An 18,885-nucleotide genomic window follows, 5' to 3' on the forward strand; every position below is an offset into this window, starting at 1 on the left:
TCTTTGGTCCTATTCATGTTGTAGGTCACAAAGTTGCCTTTTTTTTTCTTTTCTTTTTTTTTTTTTTTAAATAACCTAACTGGCTAAATGGGGAGCTTTAGGGATCACCAGAAAAAAAACTGGTGATCCAATAATGTTATTTGTATGTAATTTTTTTCTTTTTCTTTTTTTTTTTTTTTTTTTTTTTTTGAGATAGAGGCTCGCTCTGTTGCCCAGGCTGGAGTTCAGTGGCACGATCTTGGTTCACTGCAACCTCTGCCTCCTAGGTGCAAGTGATTCTCCTGCCTCAGCCTCCCAAGTAGCTGGGATTACAGGCATGTGCCACCACCCGCGGCTAGTTTTTGTGTTTTTAGTAGAGACGGAGTTTCGCCATGTTGGCCTGACTGGTCTCCAACTTCTGACCTCAGGTGATCTCCCCACCTCGACCTCCCAAAGTGCTGGGATTACAGGCATGAGCCACTGCACCTGGCCTGTATGTACCTTTTCATCCTCACCTCTCTACCACCCCAGCACAGATTGTGTGCTTATTGTTGCAATTCAGAATTTATCAGTTGCCCTACTTTATGTTTTAAATATAGTGTTCTTAGGATAACTGCAATGAGATTATTTCTCTTCAGAATATCTAAATGTAGTGGATGAGAGCTTTGCCACCCTGGGTGCAATCAGAGATTGGAACTGAGTACCACCTCAGCACCACATTCTGGAAGGCTGTCAGAGACAATCACTGCGCTCTCTGATACGGTTTTCTACTTGACTTGCAACGCTTGACAGCCTTCAGCAAAGATAACACGTTTCAGTGACAGCTTTCAGCTTGGTATCACCAATGACAGGGTTTAGACGTATGTAGGGTTCACTCAATTCAAGTTGATTCATGACCTTGGTCTTCCAGAAGCTGATTATCAATCTTTGTCACTCTCCTGGCTTCCTAGAGTGATCCACAACCTGTTGCATATCTGAGTGCATGTACTTGATTTTAGAGCAAAGCTATCCAAATACAAACCCATCGGTCTCAGAAATTTCAGAAGCACAGTGTTCTGAGAAGCAGAAATAAATCTTTGTTACTCTCATATAACTAATTACTGTAAAATTCACGACATAATACTAGATAGGCCAATATATCATAAATAAGATGATTCTGCCATAGGAAGGGTTTTTAAAAAGTGACAACCAGCTATATGCAATTTGAAACAAAGAACATGCAATTTTTTTTTTTTTAAATCTCTTGAAAGAGTTTTAACTTATGGTGGTTTAGAAACTTGGGTGCAGAAATCAACTTGTGTTGTTCTAACACTAATATAAACTTCCTTCATTTGGTAGGTCTTTTTTTTGAGACGGTCTCACTCTGTACCCGGCTGGAGTTCAATGGTGTAATCTCAGCTCATTGCAAGCTCTGCCTCCCAGGTTCAAGTAGTTTTTGCGCCTCATCCACCTGAGTAACTGGGATTGCAGACACCCACCTCCATGCCCGGCTAATTTTTTTTTTTTTTTTTTTTTTTTTTTTTGAGGCTGGAGTGCAGTGGGACAATCTCGGCTCACTGCAACCTCCACCTCCCGGGTTGAAGCAATTCTTCCACCTCAGCAACTTGAGTAGCTGGGACTACAGGAGTGCACCACCACCCCCGGCTAATTTTTGTATTTTTAGTAGAGACGGGGTTTCACCACGTTGGCCAGACTGCTCTGGAACTCCTGACCTCAAGTGATCTTCCCGTCTCAACCTCCCAAAGTGCTGGGATTATAGGCGTGAGCCACCGTGCCCTGCCAGGCCCGGCTAATTTTTATATTTTTAGTAGAGACAGGGTTTTGCCATGTTGGCCATACTGGTCTCGAACTCCTGGCTTCAAGTGATCTGCCTGCCTCAGACTCTCAAAATGCTAGGATTATAGGCATGAGCCACCATGCTTGGCTATTCTATAGATCTTAACACACAATGAGTTAATAAATTTTTTAGAATTTGGAGAAATGAGTATTCATTTGATCTATTTTGTCTGGATCATATAAACTCAACTGAACAGTACATATTAGTGCAGGCTAAATTAGGGTGGGGTTTATAATTTCCACATTGAATAATATTGATAGGCAACCTGTCTAATTCTTTTTTTTAAAGAAACCACCTATCACTGTACTACAGTGTTTTTGTTTGGTTGGTTGGTTTATTTATATATATTTTTGAGACAGAGTTTCGATCTTGTTGCCCAGGCTAGAGTACAATGGAGTGATCTCTGCTCACCACAACCTCCACTTCCTGGGTTCAAGCAATTCACCTGCCTCAGCCTCCCAAGTAGCTGGGATTACAGGCATGCGCCACCATGCCCGGCTAGTTTTTTGTATTTTTAGTAGAGACAGGGTTTCTCCATTTTGGTCAGGCTGGTCTTGAACTCCCGACCTCAGCAGGTGATCCACCCACCTCAGCCTCCCAAAGTTCTGGGATTACAGGCGTGAGCCTCCGTGCCCGGCCCACTGTACTAGTTTTGAAAGATGGTACAATTAAGAGAAATGGGTTAAAGGGGTCGTGGTATCTGCATTATTTCTTACAACTGCATGTGAATCTGCTATTCTGAGAAAAATTAAAAGTTTAAATTTTAAAAAATTCGTGTATCATGAGCCACATGGTCTGCCTTTGTGCCATCCATTTTATATCTATCTTGCATACCTAGATGAACTTTCGTAAATCATTAATTTTTAAGCAACACATATTTTTCTTCTCTAAAATTATTTTAGAGTATTTTCTGGAACTTAATATTCCAGGAAATAAATTCAAGAGGGAGTATTTATTTTTTTCTGATGGAAATTTACAGGTCACTTATCTGTAAAATAGACTCTGTCTTTTGTATATTAAAATATGAATATAGAAAGTTAATATTTAAAGCGGCCTATTACATACAGACAGTAACTCTCCCATAAAACAGCTTAAATGTTCAGATCTGTCTTAACCCCCTGAGAGTGCTATATATCCTATCCAGCATAATCAATAGAGCAACTTGGTTGTACCTAACCCACTTCTCGAAAGTTGTCTAAAATATCTTCACAAGACAGATAGCGTCTCTCTGTTTCTTCCTGAGGAGCCGTAACTATCTATTGTGCCAGTTCCCACTTTATTTCATCTAAAGTTATTTCCCTTTCTTTCATTTTTGTAGAATGAAAAGATAATGCATTCATCAAGAACATTTCAAGACAATCTTGCTGTTCCTAGCATTAGCTTCCAGCAAAAAGATCAGAATTTAATACTTAGATGGTGCTTCTGATGTATGTTAATAAGACATGATCTTCTATGAATTTTAACTATTGGGAGGAGTTTTGTTTTTTGTTTTTTTTAAACTACTTTTTCTTACATCCCACACTGAGGACAAATAGTAAATGTGTTTACCACAAGGCATGCTACTTTCATCTTCTCTCATTATATTGGTTTATTATATTTTTTCTTTGCCGACATTCTTTCCCATTTGTCTGCATATGCCATAGTGCCTGACACAGATGGATTCAAAATATGGTTATTCAGTTCACACAAGAATCAATGGGAGGGAAACTATAGATGGGGAAGTCAAGAGTCATTTTCTAGTATGTTACTGTGCCCATAAAACTAAGGCAAGTATTTTACGACACTGTTGCATTGAGTTTATTTTACCTGGCTCTTAGGAGTTTTCAGTAGAGTAGCAACTTAAGAGCACACACAGGCAAGCTAAGTAATGAACAAACTAATTGCTAGCTGGTAAAAAGAGAAAAATAAAATCTTAACAACCTTCGTCATTTCCACATGCTATTTCCCTAACTGCGCTTGTGATCCAAGCTAAGTGTTGGAGGAGGATGTGGCTCTGCTCAGACGCAGGCCAGGGGTAGCCACCCCTCCCCAACGTCAAGCAAGTGTCTGGAGTTGAAAGATACTCTTTGCCCTATTGTTCATTGTAGAACCCCACTCAAGCTAACTGCTGCCTCTCTACAGCCCTGAAGAGCCACTTGTCTCTTCCAAGGTCAGTGGAGACAAAGATGTGTGAGCCTTACTGAGAGTCAGCACCAGGCTACCTCTTTAGATGGGCACCTTACAGGGTTTTTCTTTTCTTTTCTTTTCTTTTCTTTTTTTTTGAGACAGAGTCTTGCTATGTGGCCCAGGCTGGAGTGCAGTGTCACCATCTTGGTTCACTGCAACCTCCGTCTCCCAGGTTCAGGCGATTCTTATGTCCCAGCCTCCCAAGTAGCTGGAGTTACAGGTGCATGCCACCACGCCAAGCTAATTTTTATATTTTTAGTAGAAACGGGGTTTCTCCATGTTGGCCAGGCTGGTCTTGAACTCCCAGCCTCAAGCAATCTGCCCCACCTCGGCCTTCCAAAGTGCTGGGATTACAGGCATGAGCCACCACGCCCGGCTCATTACAAGGTTTTCAATAGCAGTCTTCATGATGTCTGATTTCCCTCCAAAACTGATGGACTTTTGTGCCTAGCCCCCATGCAAGATGTGATCCCACAGTGGCATGGTTGCTCAAGTGTAACACGGATGCCTTTAGTAATCAAGAGATTGGTTAGGAAGTTTCTAGGAAAAGTGTGTTTTTGTGTGTGTGAGGGGGTTGTGGGTATGGGTGTGTGTATGTGTGTGTCTTCGAATATTTCTGATAGTTTGGGCTTTCTGTTTTTTTCTTTCTTTCTTTCCTTCTTTTCTTTCTTTTTTGGAGTCTCACTCACTGTGTTGCTAGACTGGAGGGCAGTGGCGCAATCTTGGCTCACTGCAACCTCTGCCTATTCTTTGTATTCTGTTGGACTCACAAGTCTTTCTCTATGGATCTCTCCACGAGCTTTTACCTTTTTTGTGGTTTCATTCTCTCCCACATTTCCTCCTGTGTCTTCTCCTTGCATTTGCCTCCCCTGGGGCATGTCTCTGTCTCTCTGCCTCATTGTGCCTGTTTTCACTGCCTGCTCCTAGCATTGTCCCCCTTCTCTGCTTCCTGTCTTCCTTCCTTAGAGCTGGCCATAGAAGAGAACTGAAGTTTAAAAAATGTTTTCATTTATTGTATCTATGGAGTAGATTTTGATATTGACAGTAATAACCTAAATGTGTTCTTATTTCAATAAAACCTCTCTTATCCCTAATAATATTGGATGAGGAGAGCCTGGATAAGTGAAATACATGAATGATTCCCCAAATGTATTTTTGGGAGGGTCTCAAACTCACCTGGTGCCAATCATTACTTTTATTTTTATTATAACACTTCCATAGCCTCCTCAATGTAATGATCCTTAATAGGTGTAAATATGGGACGATGATGGTAGACCATTGCGGAGTCATCATTCCTTGATCAACAGTTGCTTTTTTACTCTGAGTTTTGTTTGTGTCACTAATAAATAGGTCATTTCACTTACAAAGAGGCTGCCAAGCTTCTGATTAAGAGCAGAACATCAGCCAAGTAGACAGATGTTTGAAAACATCTGGGCCCTTGGTATTGTTTATATTGGGCGTGCCTAATATAAACAGTGTCTTTGTAGTACCCTGGGGCATCTCCGATTAGCTTAAGGTTGCCCAAAAAAAGAAAATGTAAGTTTAATTTTTAAAATCCATTATTTATTTGGGGAATGCTAGGTGTGATTTTGCTCTGCTTTATAAATTTTCCTGTTTCAAAGGCCCACATTCTTGGGTTCTTTCATTCCAATACTATCCAGCTTTACCTTAACCCTGGAATTGAGCTTGGAGCTATTTCACTGGGTCAGTCTTTGGCTAGGTACTCTGCAAGCTGTTTCCTGTCTGCTAAGCTCCATTTTCTTTGTTATGCCCACAGCCTCAGTCCCCAAGTTCAGGTGGTAGGAACTAGTTTTTGTGTAGACAGAAGCCTGATTAACCAATTACCCTGAATGTTACAGGCCATTTTTTGAAGAACCGTTTCTTTTTTAGGGTACAGCGTTCTCTGCTAGACTCCTCCATCTTTCATGTCTTATATGGTTAAAGTGTTAACTAATCCACCTTGTTCATTTCACCCAGTTTAGCAGTGAGTTAACTGAGACCCAGGATATTCCTGTGGTTTATCATCTCTTGGATGTCTGAGGTTGCTCTGACTCAGCATGTCCAGGGACTTTTTACTGGATTACTGCTATCAGCTCCTCACATATTTCTACTGACCAACATTGCTTTCCTCCCAGGCCTTCTCCACAGAGTAGCCAGAGTAATCTTAGTTCCTTAATCTGATCTTGCCTGTCTCTCCCTTTTTCTTTGTTGTTCTCTCTTCCAATCATATCAAGGACTTCCCATTTCTCTTGGAACAGACAGACTGCTCACTGTCCCTGCCTCGTGCTCTGTCCTCGTGTCCCATCCTGCTCTCTGGATACCTGTCACCTTGGCTTTCTCTTACTCATTAGCACTACCACGGGGCCATTGATTCTTTCTTGATGTTCTCCCATCTTGTTGGCACTTCCCTGGGGTAGCTCCTTTCACTCTCAGCTCAGACCATGACACCCTCCCCTTCTCTCATCTAGGCTTGTATGCTCAGGTGCTACCCCTCGTCCCACTTGCAGGTTTGCTTCTGTTGTCTGTTTAGTTCTTGAGACCTGTCTTTCCCATTAGCCATAAGTTCCAGAAGGGCAAGAGTTGTGTCTGATTTACCCAACTTTTTCCGCCAGTGATTACTCAGTGAATATTTGTTGAGTACTTGAAAAACATAAATGTCAGTGTCTACAGGGAAATTAGTGGAAGGCTGTAACTACAGCCAGTGCATTCTGACCTTCAGACAAGAGCGTTTCTCTTTTACTGGGAGCCCCAGGGCATCCCTCTGATGTCACAGGTATTGTGGAAAGTGGTCTAGGGATCCCATCATTAGGGTCCATAATGGTAGGCTTTTTTTTTTCTACCTTATAGTCTTGGCGGTGCGTCAGGGTAGGAGGATATCATAGTAAACTGCTAGTTTTCCTCTCATCCATTTTTCTTTACTTTTTGGCACCTGCTGCTGTTTACTCAGATTTTAGTGTGAACATTTGCTTTAGCCTGTGTTATACACACATGTTGAATTTAATTTATAAACAGTTGGGGGATGTCCTGCAAAGAATGCTATGAATGCCAGGCACTTAGTCAACCCTTCCAGTTCAGGAGAAAACTAATTCCTTATTTAAGATGTGAACTGATCCTACTTTGCCCTGGCCGTTTGCATAGCCTGGAGGTCTTTACATCATGGGGAGCCCCAGACAAAGGGAGAATCTGGTGAAAGCTGTGGATCCTTTCCTAGGATAATAACCTTCCTAAAGGTTGCATAACACCAATGCTATTCTGTGATGTGTATGAACTGCCGCTGTGAGCATTCTTCATATATCAGCCCTTGTGAGCCTCTTAACTTACCTGTGAAGTAGCTGCTATCTTATTCCAATTTTACAGAATAGGAACAAAGCCACCAAGAAGTGCATTAACTTTCTCGTAAGTGGACAGTGGCAGAACTAGGATTCAAGTTTGGACTTACTGGCTACAGAGTCCAGCTCCTAAGCTCCATGTGTGCACCGTGCTCAGAAATTTACTTCTTGTATCAGGAAGGTATAGACCTCCAGAGCCCATACGTAGCCACAGCTGTGGACTTTTGGACTCTAGGTTAAGAAACCTTGAATTTGAAGCTTCCAGCTTCTTCTATTTTCTCCGTCATTCTGCTTTTATTTCATCACAATCTACATTAATCACAATCAGGATAGTTCTAGAAACTTCGTTCGCCACATAGACCTTTCCTGTCTTTCTCTCTTAGCCCAACTGTCTTAGTTAGTTCAGGCTGCTATAACAAAATAACATAAACTGGTGGCCTAAACAATAAAAATTTCTCAGCATTCTGGAGGCTGGAGGTCCAAGATTAAGGCACCAGCAGATTCAGTGTCTGGTGAGGGCCTGCTTTCTGATTCATAGATGATAACTTCTCACATTCCATGGTAGAAGGGAAGGCAGCTGGCTGGGGGCCTTTTTTTTTGACAGAGTCTCATTCTGTCACCTAGGCTGGATTGCAGTGGCATGATCTCGGTCACCGCAGCCTCCGCCTCCCGGGTTCAAGCAATATTCCTGCCTCAGTCTGTTGAGTAGCTGGGATTACAGGTGCCTGCCACCACACTCGGCTAACTTTTTGTACTTTTAGTAGAGACGGAGTTTCACCATGTTGGGCAGGCTGTTCTCAAACTCCTGACCTCAGGTGATCCACCGCCTCCGGCCTCCCAAAGCACTGAGATTACAAGTGTGAGCCACTGTGCCTGGCCTGGGGATCTCTTTTTTAAGTGCATTAATCCCATTCATGAGGGTTCCACCCTCATGGCCTAATCACCTCCCAAAGGCCCTGACTCATCATACCATTATAGGGGGGATTGGGGTTTCAATTTGTGAGTTTCCAGGGAGATAAACATTCGGTCTATAACACCATTCATTCTTCTCCTGTCTTTAGCTGTTAGCTTGGCACCTTCCAGTTTGTGCCTTATCCAGATTCAGCTTTTCCTGCTGTTGTTTTAATTTTTAGATTAAATTTTATTTGTATTTATTATTATTATTACTTTGAGACAGAGTCTCGCTCTGTCGCCCAGGCTGGAGTGCGGTGGCTGGATCTCAGCTCACTGCAAGCTCCACCTCCCAGGTTCACACCATTCTCCTGTCTCAGCCTCCTGAGTAGCTGGGACTACAGGCACCCACCACCACGCCCGGCTAATTTTTTGTATTTTTAGTAGAGACGGGGTTTCACCGTGTTAGCCAGGATGGTCTCGGTCTCATTACCTCTTGATCCGCCTGCCTTGGCCTCCCAAAGTGCTGGGATTACAGACGTGAGCCACCGCGCCCGGCCATATTTATTATTTTTATAGTGGCATTTTCTTCTAATTTACTTACTTCATTTTGATTACATGAATTGATTTTAAAAGAAAACTCTTTATCAACAGCATTATTGGAAAAACCAGTTCTGTTTGACTGGTAGAGACTTACTGCTAGAAATATGTCCATAATCTACAAAAATAAATCAACCTTGCTCATGTTATTAAATTTTAGTGTTATGCTTACTCTTGAGTAAAAATGGGAAATGAGTGAGTATCAGGGAACTATACGGGTTATATTAGCACCCAACTATGATTGTATTTTCTTTGATATGATCAAAAAGATAGAAATAATTCAGAAAAGGCAGTATCTTTTTTATTCTGGGTTTTAGTGAACTAAAAGCATCTACCCAGTACTTAAGATTTCTCCCCCAGGCCCAGTCTGGGCACAGTGACTCACACCTGTGTAATCCCGGCACTGGGAGGCCAAGGTGGGTGAATCTCTTGAGGTCAGGAGTTCGAGACCAGCCTGGCTAACATGGTGAAACCCTGTCTCTACTAAAAATACAAAAATTAGCCAGGCATGGTGGCTCATGCCTATAATCCCAGCTACTCAGAACGCTGAGGCAGGAGAATCACTTGAACCCGGGAGGCTGAGGTTGCAGTGAGCGGTGATCATGCCATTACACTCCAGCCTGGGCAACAGAGCGAGACTCTGTCTCAAAAAAAAAAAAAAAAAAAAAAAGTCCTTACCAATTTGATAGACTCCAAATGGTATCTTATTGCTGTTTCTGCCTGTATATTCTTACCCAGGGCAGACTTGAGTGCCAAATTACAGAGAACTTAGAATGTAGAAAGAACGGTGCAGACCTAGGTAACAGAAAAGAGGAAGACATGGGAAAAGACATCCAGAGAGAAGCATCCAGAGAAAAAAGGAGACCAGCGTCACATCCTTTTTGGCATGCAGATGTTTCCATATTGCTTTAGGTTTTGAGCATTCTCTTGAGAAGCTTTCTCACTTCCCTGCTCTTCAGAACTGACAGAGGTAGACGCCATCTCAAAAAAAATAAATAAATAAAAGATCTCCTCCCAAATAATATTTGAGCCATCCCTGCTCTTGCTATTGTCCCTGCCTCTAATGACACTTGTTATTGTGTGGGAAAGACAGTATTACTTTAAAGTATAACTTTCTCTGAAAACAGAGAGTTACACCTATGTGGCCAGTCTTCCGTGCTGTCCAGGAGCTCCAGCCTTGATTCTAGAAATGAGTTTGAAAATAACCGCCACTGCATATGTGCTTGCTGGCTTCCTGGCCCTGGATCATCTGCTTTCCCAGTGTGATTTTTCTCCAGGTGTCAAAATAGCCCAGCCAGGTAGGCACTGCAGTAATTATCCCATTTGAACAGTTGTGGAAACTGAGGCACAGAGAAGTTGGGTAACCTGCCTGAGGTCCCACCACTGTTAAGTGGCAGAATGGAGTCCCAATGTGTCTTGAGCTCATATGCATGACATCTTGTGCTCTGCAGTGACTACCTTCAGTATATTCTGTTTCAAACAGTTCAGTGTTACACCCGTCATCAGAAAATGTGTTAGCTGGGAAAGTTCTCTCCTTCCAGTTTCATGTGTAAACAAAAATATATGACATGTTTGGAAGGGGTGGGTGGACATGTAACATGCTGTGTGCTCTGGTGAGAAACACTGTGAAATGAAAAATGAGATTAATGTTTCAGATTGTACAGTTCTCTAATTATGCTTTTAATTATTCATATAAAACAAGTAAAATGACCCCTGACAGAGATATAAATGATTTAGGTAAAATCAAATATTTATAAGATGCTGCTGATTCCCTGGGTGTATTGTAACAGATGGAATCAAAATGTTTTGCCTTCGTCCTTTGGATGCATAATGTTATGTATGGAACTTAACAACTGGCTGAGAAGGATCAACAGTGTTTGAAACACTACTGAGCTAATGCCTAAATGTTTTGATATCAGAACTAAAGGTATGTGGTTGGTATCATATAATATTTTAGAAGATATTTTCTAATATCTGTATATATAGATATATATGATTTTAGATATTGTCTTCTAAGATACTATATTTATGTCACACAATGATGAGTCTCTCATTTTTACAGTTTTAAATAATTATTTGAAAATCAAAAGGTGGTAATATTTCATGACACATTGAAAATTTTGTCAAATTTAAATATTGGTGTGATTAAATAAAGGTTTATTGGAACATAGCCTCACCCATTCATTTAAGTATTATCTTTAGCTGCTTCTGTGCTATAAAGACAAGAGTGAGTAGTTACACTAGAGACCAGTTGGCCTGCAAAGCCTAAAATATTTATCAACTGGCCCTTTACAGGAAAAGTTTATGACCCCTGTTCTAAAACATGCCCAACACAGGGTGAAGGTGGCACAGCGCTGTAGCATGTTTAATTGGCACGAGAAACACTTGCTTTTACTTCATTTTATCCTTTAATTTGCTCTTCTTCTAATTGGGCATTCCTTGTATATTTTTTCAAAAGTTGGAGAAAAACTGCCTTTTGAATACAATAAAAAGGGAGAAAGTTCCTTCACTTGCTTTTAATGCTTCCTTTACATAGAGAAGTACTGAAACTAATTGCAGTATTCTAGAAATGGGTCATTAGCCTAGTCCCTATCTTTTATGGAGACCTAATTTTCATGCAGGATTTCTCACTAAAGCCCTAACTAGGATCGCTTTAGGAAGAGGAGACAATGAGGATAAGCAATTTCCCATGGCTTACACAAGCTTGGCTTTCGATCACAAACCATTCGGTATATTGTTTGGCACCTTACATGTATTTAGCAGCCAATAAGTATTTATTGAATGAATGAATGAATGAATTCACTTCTAGAGAAACAAAAAAAGGGAATATATCACTTGAAAAGAATTTGTTTTTTATTTAGACATTATATTCCTTTTGGAAAAATATTTTTTTGTTAGTGTAAATCCAAGTTATTCTCAATTTCTCCTTCCTGTATTTCAAGAAAGAGCAGTATATTTTTGAAATTTAGGGTTGGAATTTAATTGAGGTTCCCTATGTTGTGGATGCTTCTCATGTATTCTTTGGATGGGTTAAGGGAAATTATTTTTTGCTTGTAACTAAAAGAAAAAGTAAAGAAAACTAGTTATCTGCCAGTATTTGAGTGACTTCAAGAGTAGATTTTGCATTACACTTCCCTGGGTACTGTTATTAAATAACAGACTCCCAGCTCTCTTCCCACTTACTGTTGCCTTAATATTGGAAGCATCCACAAATTTTTGTTTCCTGATATCTTGCCTGCATTTTCTGACCAAAAAAAAAAATGCCTATTGCATCTGGCTGATTATATATTTCCTATCTGGTTCCAGACCTTGAATCTTGGGGTAGCCCCATGAATCAGTGCTTAAAAAGAAGAATCTTGCTCTCTAGATGATTTTGACCATCAAACAGTTTTAGGAGACACTGATTCAGAGTGACTTATTCTGTCATTGTCTCCATTTTTTTTAAATCTGTTAAATGGATAAGTAATTCTGAGATCATTCTCTGGAAAGTGTCATGATTTAGGGCCAACTGATGCTCTGAGAGCATTCTGCAGCTAGAATGAACTAATTTATTCAGGCGGGTGTGTTCGTATTTTTTCACAGGTACATGAGGACATAATTCACATCATAGTAGTCATGAACTTTATTAGAAGTAACAGGACAACTCCATTTGATTTTGAAACTCAATTTGTTTTCCTCTCTTCTCATTCATTTCACACAGTTGCCATCCTTCTGAAAGACGACTATTTTGTCAGTGGAGCTGGTCTGCCTGGCAGATTCAAAGCCGAGAAGGTGGAATTTCATTGGGGCCACAGCAATGGCTCAGCGGGCTCTGAACACAGCATCGATGGCAGGAGGTTTCCTGTTGAGGTGAGAGAAAGTCAAGATCTCAACGTGTAGCTGTGCTTCAGTCTTTATGTTAATCAGATGCTATGTCCTTACCCTCAGTCATTTTGCAAATCACACCTGTACAGTACCTAACTTCATCTCTCTGGAAACCCTTTATCCGTAGTATGGCAGGTGGGTATCCGTCCTTGTTTCTTGCCTTTGTTTAACTGGAGAAACACAGAAGCCACAGGCATCGTGGTTTGAGTAGACTCACTGCTGGTTGATGATGTTCTTCATGTGTTTCATTTGACACAGTTTCTTTTCACTGTCTGTTCCCATTTTTGAAAGATGACATTATGTATGAAACTGGGTTGACTTCATTTTCACTCTTAAGAAAATAGAAAAGTTGGCAAAATGTAGAGGAGTCTCAGAACCTTCTCTTGGTAGCAAAGTTGTAAGGTTTTTTTTGCTCCCAGTGGCTGTTGAAAAAGAGGCTGTGGTGGTATGAGTCACTGTTAATTTTGTTAGGATTGATGGTGACATTTTGCTTCTGCTGTGTCGGTCTTCTCAGTGATCCATCCTGCTGGACAGTAGAAGGGTGTGGGTGCACTAGGTCAGATGCTGCTGTGTATCTTCTTAGAGCCAGGGTGAGGGAGGGAGCACGTCTCCAACTCCTTTATTAATGTTGAGTAGGGAGAGCACATGTCTTCCAATGCCAACCTTATATATTTCCTTTAATCATGATTGTTGTGTGACTATTCTTTTGTTGTGATGAACATGTTTGTTTCTTGGTAGGTGCCCCATGTGGTAAGCCTTAGAAGTGTGTGGAAGAACAAAATGAATGTGGTTCTGAAACCTGCCCACTAGTCCCATAGACAGTTGTTTTGGATAAACATAGAAATTGGCCCTTCTGCTGTTAAAGCTTCACACTTGTATTTGTTTTATTTGAGTTCCTTCCTCAGGAAAGGACCTTCAGGCCTCTCAAAAAAGTATCAGAGGACTGAAGCTCACCAGACCATTGCACCAAATGCCTTCTTGCCCCTCCTTAGTTCTTGTTTTTTTACACATTGTTACGTTTCCTCCATGCTATTTAAATCTCTAGTTTTAGTCAATCAGGGAGCTGGATTTGAGACTGAGCTCACATCTCCTCTCTCGGCTGCAGCACCCAATTAAAGCCTTCCTTGGCAATGCTTGTCATCTCAGTGATTGGCTTTCTGTGCAGCAAGCAGCCGGACCTAGTCTGAACCCCGGGTGTTTCAGTAACAGTTCTAGCCTATGGCTGTACTCAAACGTGGAGTGACTTTTCACTGGTAACATACGTTAATCAAAGGAGCCACATGGCCAAGGAAGGTTTTCAGCTGTTAGAATTTCATAGCTTCTAAGTCTTGTCCTGCTTTGATAATCTGATGAATTCTTGAGACCCCCTTCACAAAGAAGACACATGTATGTATCTACACATAGATTTACATGTAACTGATAGGATTTCATCATTCTCCCTAGCTCCTCAGGCCAATTTTTGAACCCTGTAAGTATCCGTGAAGCTCTGGTGAAGAACCCCTACACAATAAGAAAATAATACTTATTTTTCTATAGATGCTTATATGGCCATGCAGATTTGTTTCTTATCCACTGTTCCTAGAGAAACCAGAGATAACTACTCTGAGAAAATGCTTCATGTTTTTTCTTGTTTAGCTCAGAAATTGTCAGTATCAGAATTCTTCCTGCATTAGGACTCCTCTATCTGTGGAACTTCCTATCCTAGTCACAATAATGATATCTTTCATGAGTTGGGTTTCTACTTAATGGATTCTCTTCCACCCTTAAAATGGAATGAATCATTTCTTAGAAGTCTTAGCTTTATTTGTACTTGGAAAACTTGATTCCTAGAAGCAAAATTACATCATGTTCTTAAGTGTAGGATTTTCCTTCTGGTCTTGCTGACAGGTTCCCATTGGCAATATGAGTTGAAGGGGTAGCTTTGTGTCCAGCCAGCTTTGCTCTGAAGCCTCTTTGTCTTAGAATTGGGTTGCCATTTGTTCATTTTGTGTTGTTTTGGACAAAAGACCTGTCCTGAAAGCTTAAAAACTCAATCAGATGGCTACCTTGGAAAAGAAGACCTCTAGAGCTGGGAACTGGGAACCTTGCCTCTGTGTAATTACATTTCCTCATGCCCAAAATGACCAGTTTCCTCTTTACATTTGACTCTGGGAATAATGTATCAAAGACATTAATACCGTTTTTTTTTCCTTTCTTTTTTTTTTTTCTTTTCTTTTTTTTTTTTTTTTTGAAATGGAGTCTCACTGTTGCCCAGGCACATGATCTCAGCTCACTGCAATCTCTGCCTTCTGGGTTCAAGCAATTCTCCTGCCCCAGCCTCCCAAGTGGCTGGGATTACAGGTGTGTGCCACCACGCCTGGGTAATTTTTGTATTTTTAGTAGAGACGAGGTTTCACCACGTTAGCCAGGCTGGTCTTGAATTCCTGACCTCAAATGATCCACCTTTCTCGGCCTCCCAAATTGTTGGGAGTACAGGCGTGAGCCACGGCGCCCGGCCAGAGATTAATATTCTTTTGAAACACATGACTTTTGGTGAATATTTCAGTTTTACATTTCTCAGAGGGAGCCGTTGAATTCAGAAGCTAATTAGAAATGGCAGCCACCATGCCCAGGCTTATTGTTTAACCAGGTTGTTTGGATATTTTTCTTTTAAATAATGTCAGATGATATGGCTGCCTATATCAATTGGGTTCCTCATTGAAGTCCATCTGATTCATAGCTTGTTTTCTAAAAATGTGATAAACATATTAACGGTGTATTTGGAGGAACTTGAATTTCAGAGATTAAGTAACTGCATTAAATTTACCTTTAAAATATGCACAAGAAAGTTGCTTGCTTTTGCCCAAAGTGTCTGTGATATTTCATGTTAAGTTGCTTTATTCAAGTTCTTCATTAATACCCATCTCTCTTTACAGTTTTTATACTATTTGAGCATCTTACACTTGGTTTGTTTCTTTTCACATAACTACAATTGTTTTCCAAAAAACTAGAATTAAAGTAAGAAAATTTAATTTATCATGGAGTAATTTATCAGCATTGGGGACATTAATTATTTGTTTTGCATGCAGTATGTATGAGGGCTACAGAAGAATCATTGTTGAAGATTGTGCTAGGATTGGTAGAATATAGCTGTGGTTCTCAGCTGGGGACAGCGTCTCCCCCCTGCACCCTGGGGCATTGGGTCATGTCTGGAGACATTTCTGGTTATTGCCATTGTTGGAAGTGTTATGGTATTACTTTCTAGTTGGTAGAGGCCAGGGATACTGCTATACATCCCAGTGTAAAGGACAGCCCCCACTAAAAGGAATCATCCAACCCCAAAATGTCACTAGTGTCACTGTGGTGAGATTCTGGAGTGGAGAAAGCAGTGTGTTTAGTAGAATTAAGCATTTCTTTATCTAAGTAGTGTCATTTAAAATACATTTGAATAAAGAGGACTTGTTTCTTGGGAAGTCATTCCATCCTCTTTGGGTTTTAGAGAGTAAATGTACCTTGCCTTATGTGTAACAGCATTGCTGTTCCTGGTTTCTTTAGTATCTGCTTGAGATGCAGTCACGACCTTGGGAATTTTAACAGCTCCCTCTGTGCTGCGGCTCTGCAGGCTGAATTTTAAACATATGCCCCACAAGAAGCTGGATCTGCTCCCTGAGGGTAAATTGCAGCAAACTCAACTTTGTAGGTTTTGTTGCTTCCCAAGAATTCTTTGAGGTCATCTGAGACAACTTTGTAGGCATCCAGAAATTAAAGCTCTCTGAATTTTTCTGGCTGGAATCCTGGACTCAGTCTTGTAGTTCCTGCACTTAAAAACATCCAGTCTAATAGTTAACAAAGAAAGCCCTTGTACAAACAAAACAACAAAACAAGATGAAAGCTCTTCAGTAACCAGTGTTCTTTACAGCTCAGTTAAAGTTAGAAAAGAAAGTTGAAGTCACATTACAATGCCATGCCTTGGAGACTGAACCCAATTTGGATCCTCAGATGCCCTCGCCTCCTATTACTGAGCATTATTCCTTGCCTAGCAGCACATTTTTCTTGAGTATCTTCTGTTGTACGTGGGCTGGTACACAAAGTTAAGTCAGAAAGTCACAGTTCCTGCCTTCAAGGTATTTACACTCCAGTGGTGACACAGAAATTAAACATTGGTCATGTAACTATCTATGTAGTTTCGTTTGTGTTATAGTCTCTGAAGTAGAGGGGTATTTTGATAGGGAGTGGAAGCTTTCAATGGAGACATCGATACTTATTAGAGGGAAAAGATGAATTGGAGCTTCCTAGTAGAATAAGGCTATGCAAAAGCCGTGGGGCAGGTGGTATTTGTTAAGTTTAAGGAATAAAGAGGCCAGTAGAGATTTTGGTAGGCAAGATAATGTCCCTTCTTTCAAATGTCTGCTGCAAATATGTTACTTTATGTGGCACAACAGACTTTGCAGATGTGATTAAGTGTCCTTAAAGTAAAAAAACTCAGAATATTCCAGTCATTAAAACAGGATGACCTGTTCCATTTCTTCTGTGGCTAGTCAGCTTTCTGTTGTCGGTGCAGCCAGTTATCTGTAACAGCTTCTATCGTCTCCTAAACTTTTTTTCCTATTCCACACTCATTCCTGTTCTGTGGTTGGTAACTTAAATAAAGGTTCATATAACACTAATAGAAATTTAATCATGCTGTATTTCCACTAATAACCAAAGTTGCAGTTAATACAAAGAGAAACCTCCAGATAAAACGTTCGAGAACTCCATTAAAGTGGGGAGTTCATTGCATGCTTGTTGTGTGAGGTAATTAAAATCTTATTTATGACAATAAAAGATCACGGGAGTTGTTGATTCAGACTTAAACTGGTGCTTTATGAGTTGAAGTCTTCAATAAGCTTAAATGATCCAAATTGATTGTATGTGCCGCTTCTGGTAAAAGTCACAGCTGGTTCATTTCAGCTCTGTTCAGAGCATTTTAGTGAATGAATAGAAGCAAAGGCATTTTTCCTAATGTATACCATGTACACATTACCATATGGTACAGGTCTGCAATCCCTTGTCTGAAACGCTTGAGGCCAGATGTTTTAGAATTCAGAATCTTTCTTAGAAAGGTATTATAGCCCAGCGGTCCCCAACCTTTTTGACATCAGGGACTGGTTTTGTGGAAGACAGTTTTTCCATGGACTGGGCAGGTCGGGGGTTCAGAATGAAACTGTTCCACCTGAGATCATCAGGCATTAGTTGGATTCTCAAAAGGAGCATGCAACGTAGATCCCTCGCATGTGCGGTTTGCCATAGGATTTGTGCTCCTATGAGAATCTGATGCCGCTGATGTGACAGGAGGCAGAGCTTAGGCGGTAATGCTCCTTGCCCACCACTCACCTCCTGTTGTGCGGCCCATTTCCTAACAGGCCACGGACTAGTACTGGCCCTGTTAGAGCCCATGTGCCATGTATATTTCAGAAGGCAACCAGTAAGGTCGGGAACTACATTCTTACATTCATTAATATTCCTATAACAAGCAAATGTACAGTGATACTAAGTGGAAATATCAGTAGTCTACATAGCTTCACATTTCTTCATCTCTGGTTTTACTACTAAATTAGTTTTGGTAGCAAATTCATAAATAACAACAACAAAACACCGTTTGGTCTTGAAAAAATACCCAGGGCCATTGTATGGGTCTTGTGTCTATTGAGTGACTTCAATGGCTTATGTCTAAAGAGCACTACTGGGTAGTTACAACCATGACACAAGCAGGTAAAATCATATGTCTCCCTCTGGGGCGGATGTGTCCCGGTACTTCTGTCTTCCTCCTCCCGTCTTTGTCTTCATATTGTACAGCATTCTTGGGCACAGTTCAGGATTGTCCAGCCAGAAATTGCTAGTTTTAGGCTGACCTTGTTCTGTGATCGATTCTCATTTGAACATTCTGTTTGGGCCTGCAATTGTCTTCAATATCCATGTCTTCAGGTGTGTTACCTTGACCTCCTACTGCACTCTCTCCTGTCTGCTCAAATCCTGCCTTCCTCCTGAGAGCCTTCCTATGCATTTTATGAAGTCGATCGGGGTTCTTCCCTGGAATACTTCTGTCACATTTTGGTTGAAGAGTTGTCTTGTAATGACCCCTAGGTTATGGCTCAGGTGAGAGAATGCGTTCCGTCTCTCTGGTAAGCACGTCCAGTTGTGTCATACACAAATGCCTTGCACGACACCACCCTCTCCACACTGATGTAGGCACTCAGGTTC

General features: G+C 40.9%; 1 protein-coding gene across 2 annotated transcripts in view; it reads left to right on the plus strand.

The window, feature by feature from the left end:
- PTPRG (protein tyrosine phosphatase receptor type G) overlaps window positions 1–18,885 on the plus strand; it is a 745,340-nt gene that overhangs the window by 438,036 nt on the left and 288,419 nt on the right. For both annotated transcript variants that reach the window (XM_015130516.3, XM_002802749.4), the window contains exon 4: window positions 12,503–12,651. In XM_015130516.3, coding sequence (XP_014986002.3) covers window positions 12,503–12,651 — 149 coding nt within the window. The remainder of the gene's footprint in view (window positions 1–12,502; window positions 12,652–18,885) is intronic.

The sequence above is a fragment of the Macaca mulatta genome, chromosome 2 (assembly GCF_049350105.2).
Source record: "Macaca mulatta isolate MMU2019108-1 chromosome 2, T2T-MMU8v2.0, whole genome shotgun sequence".
NCBI lineage: Eukaryota > Metazoa > Chordata > Mammalia > Primates > Cercopithecidae > Macaca > Macaca mulatta.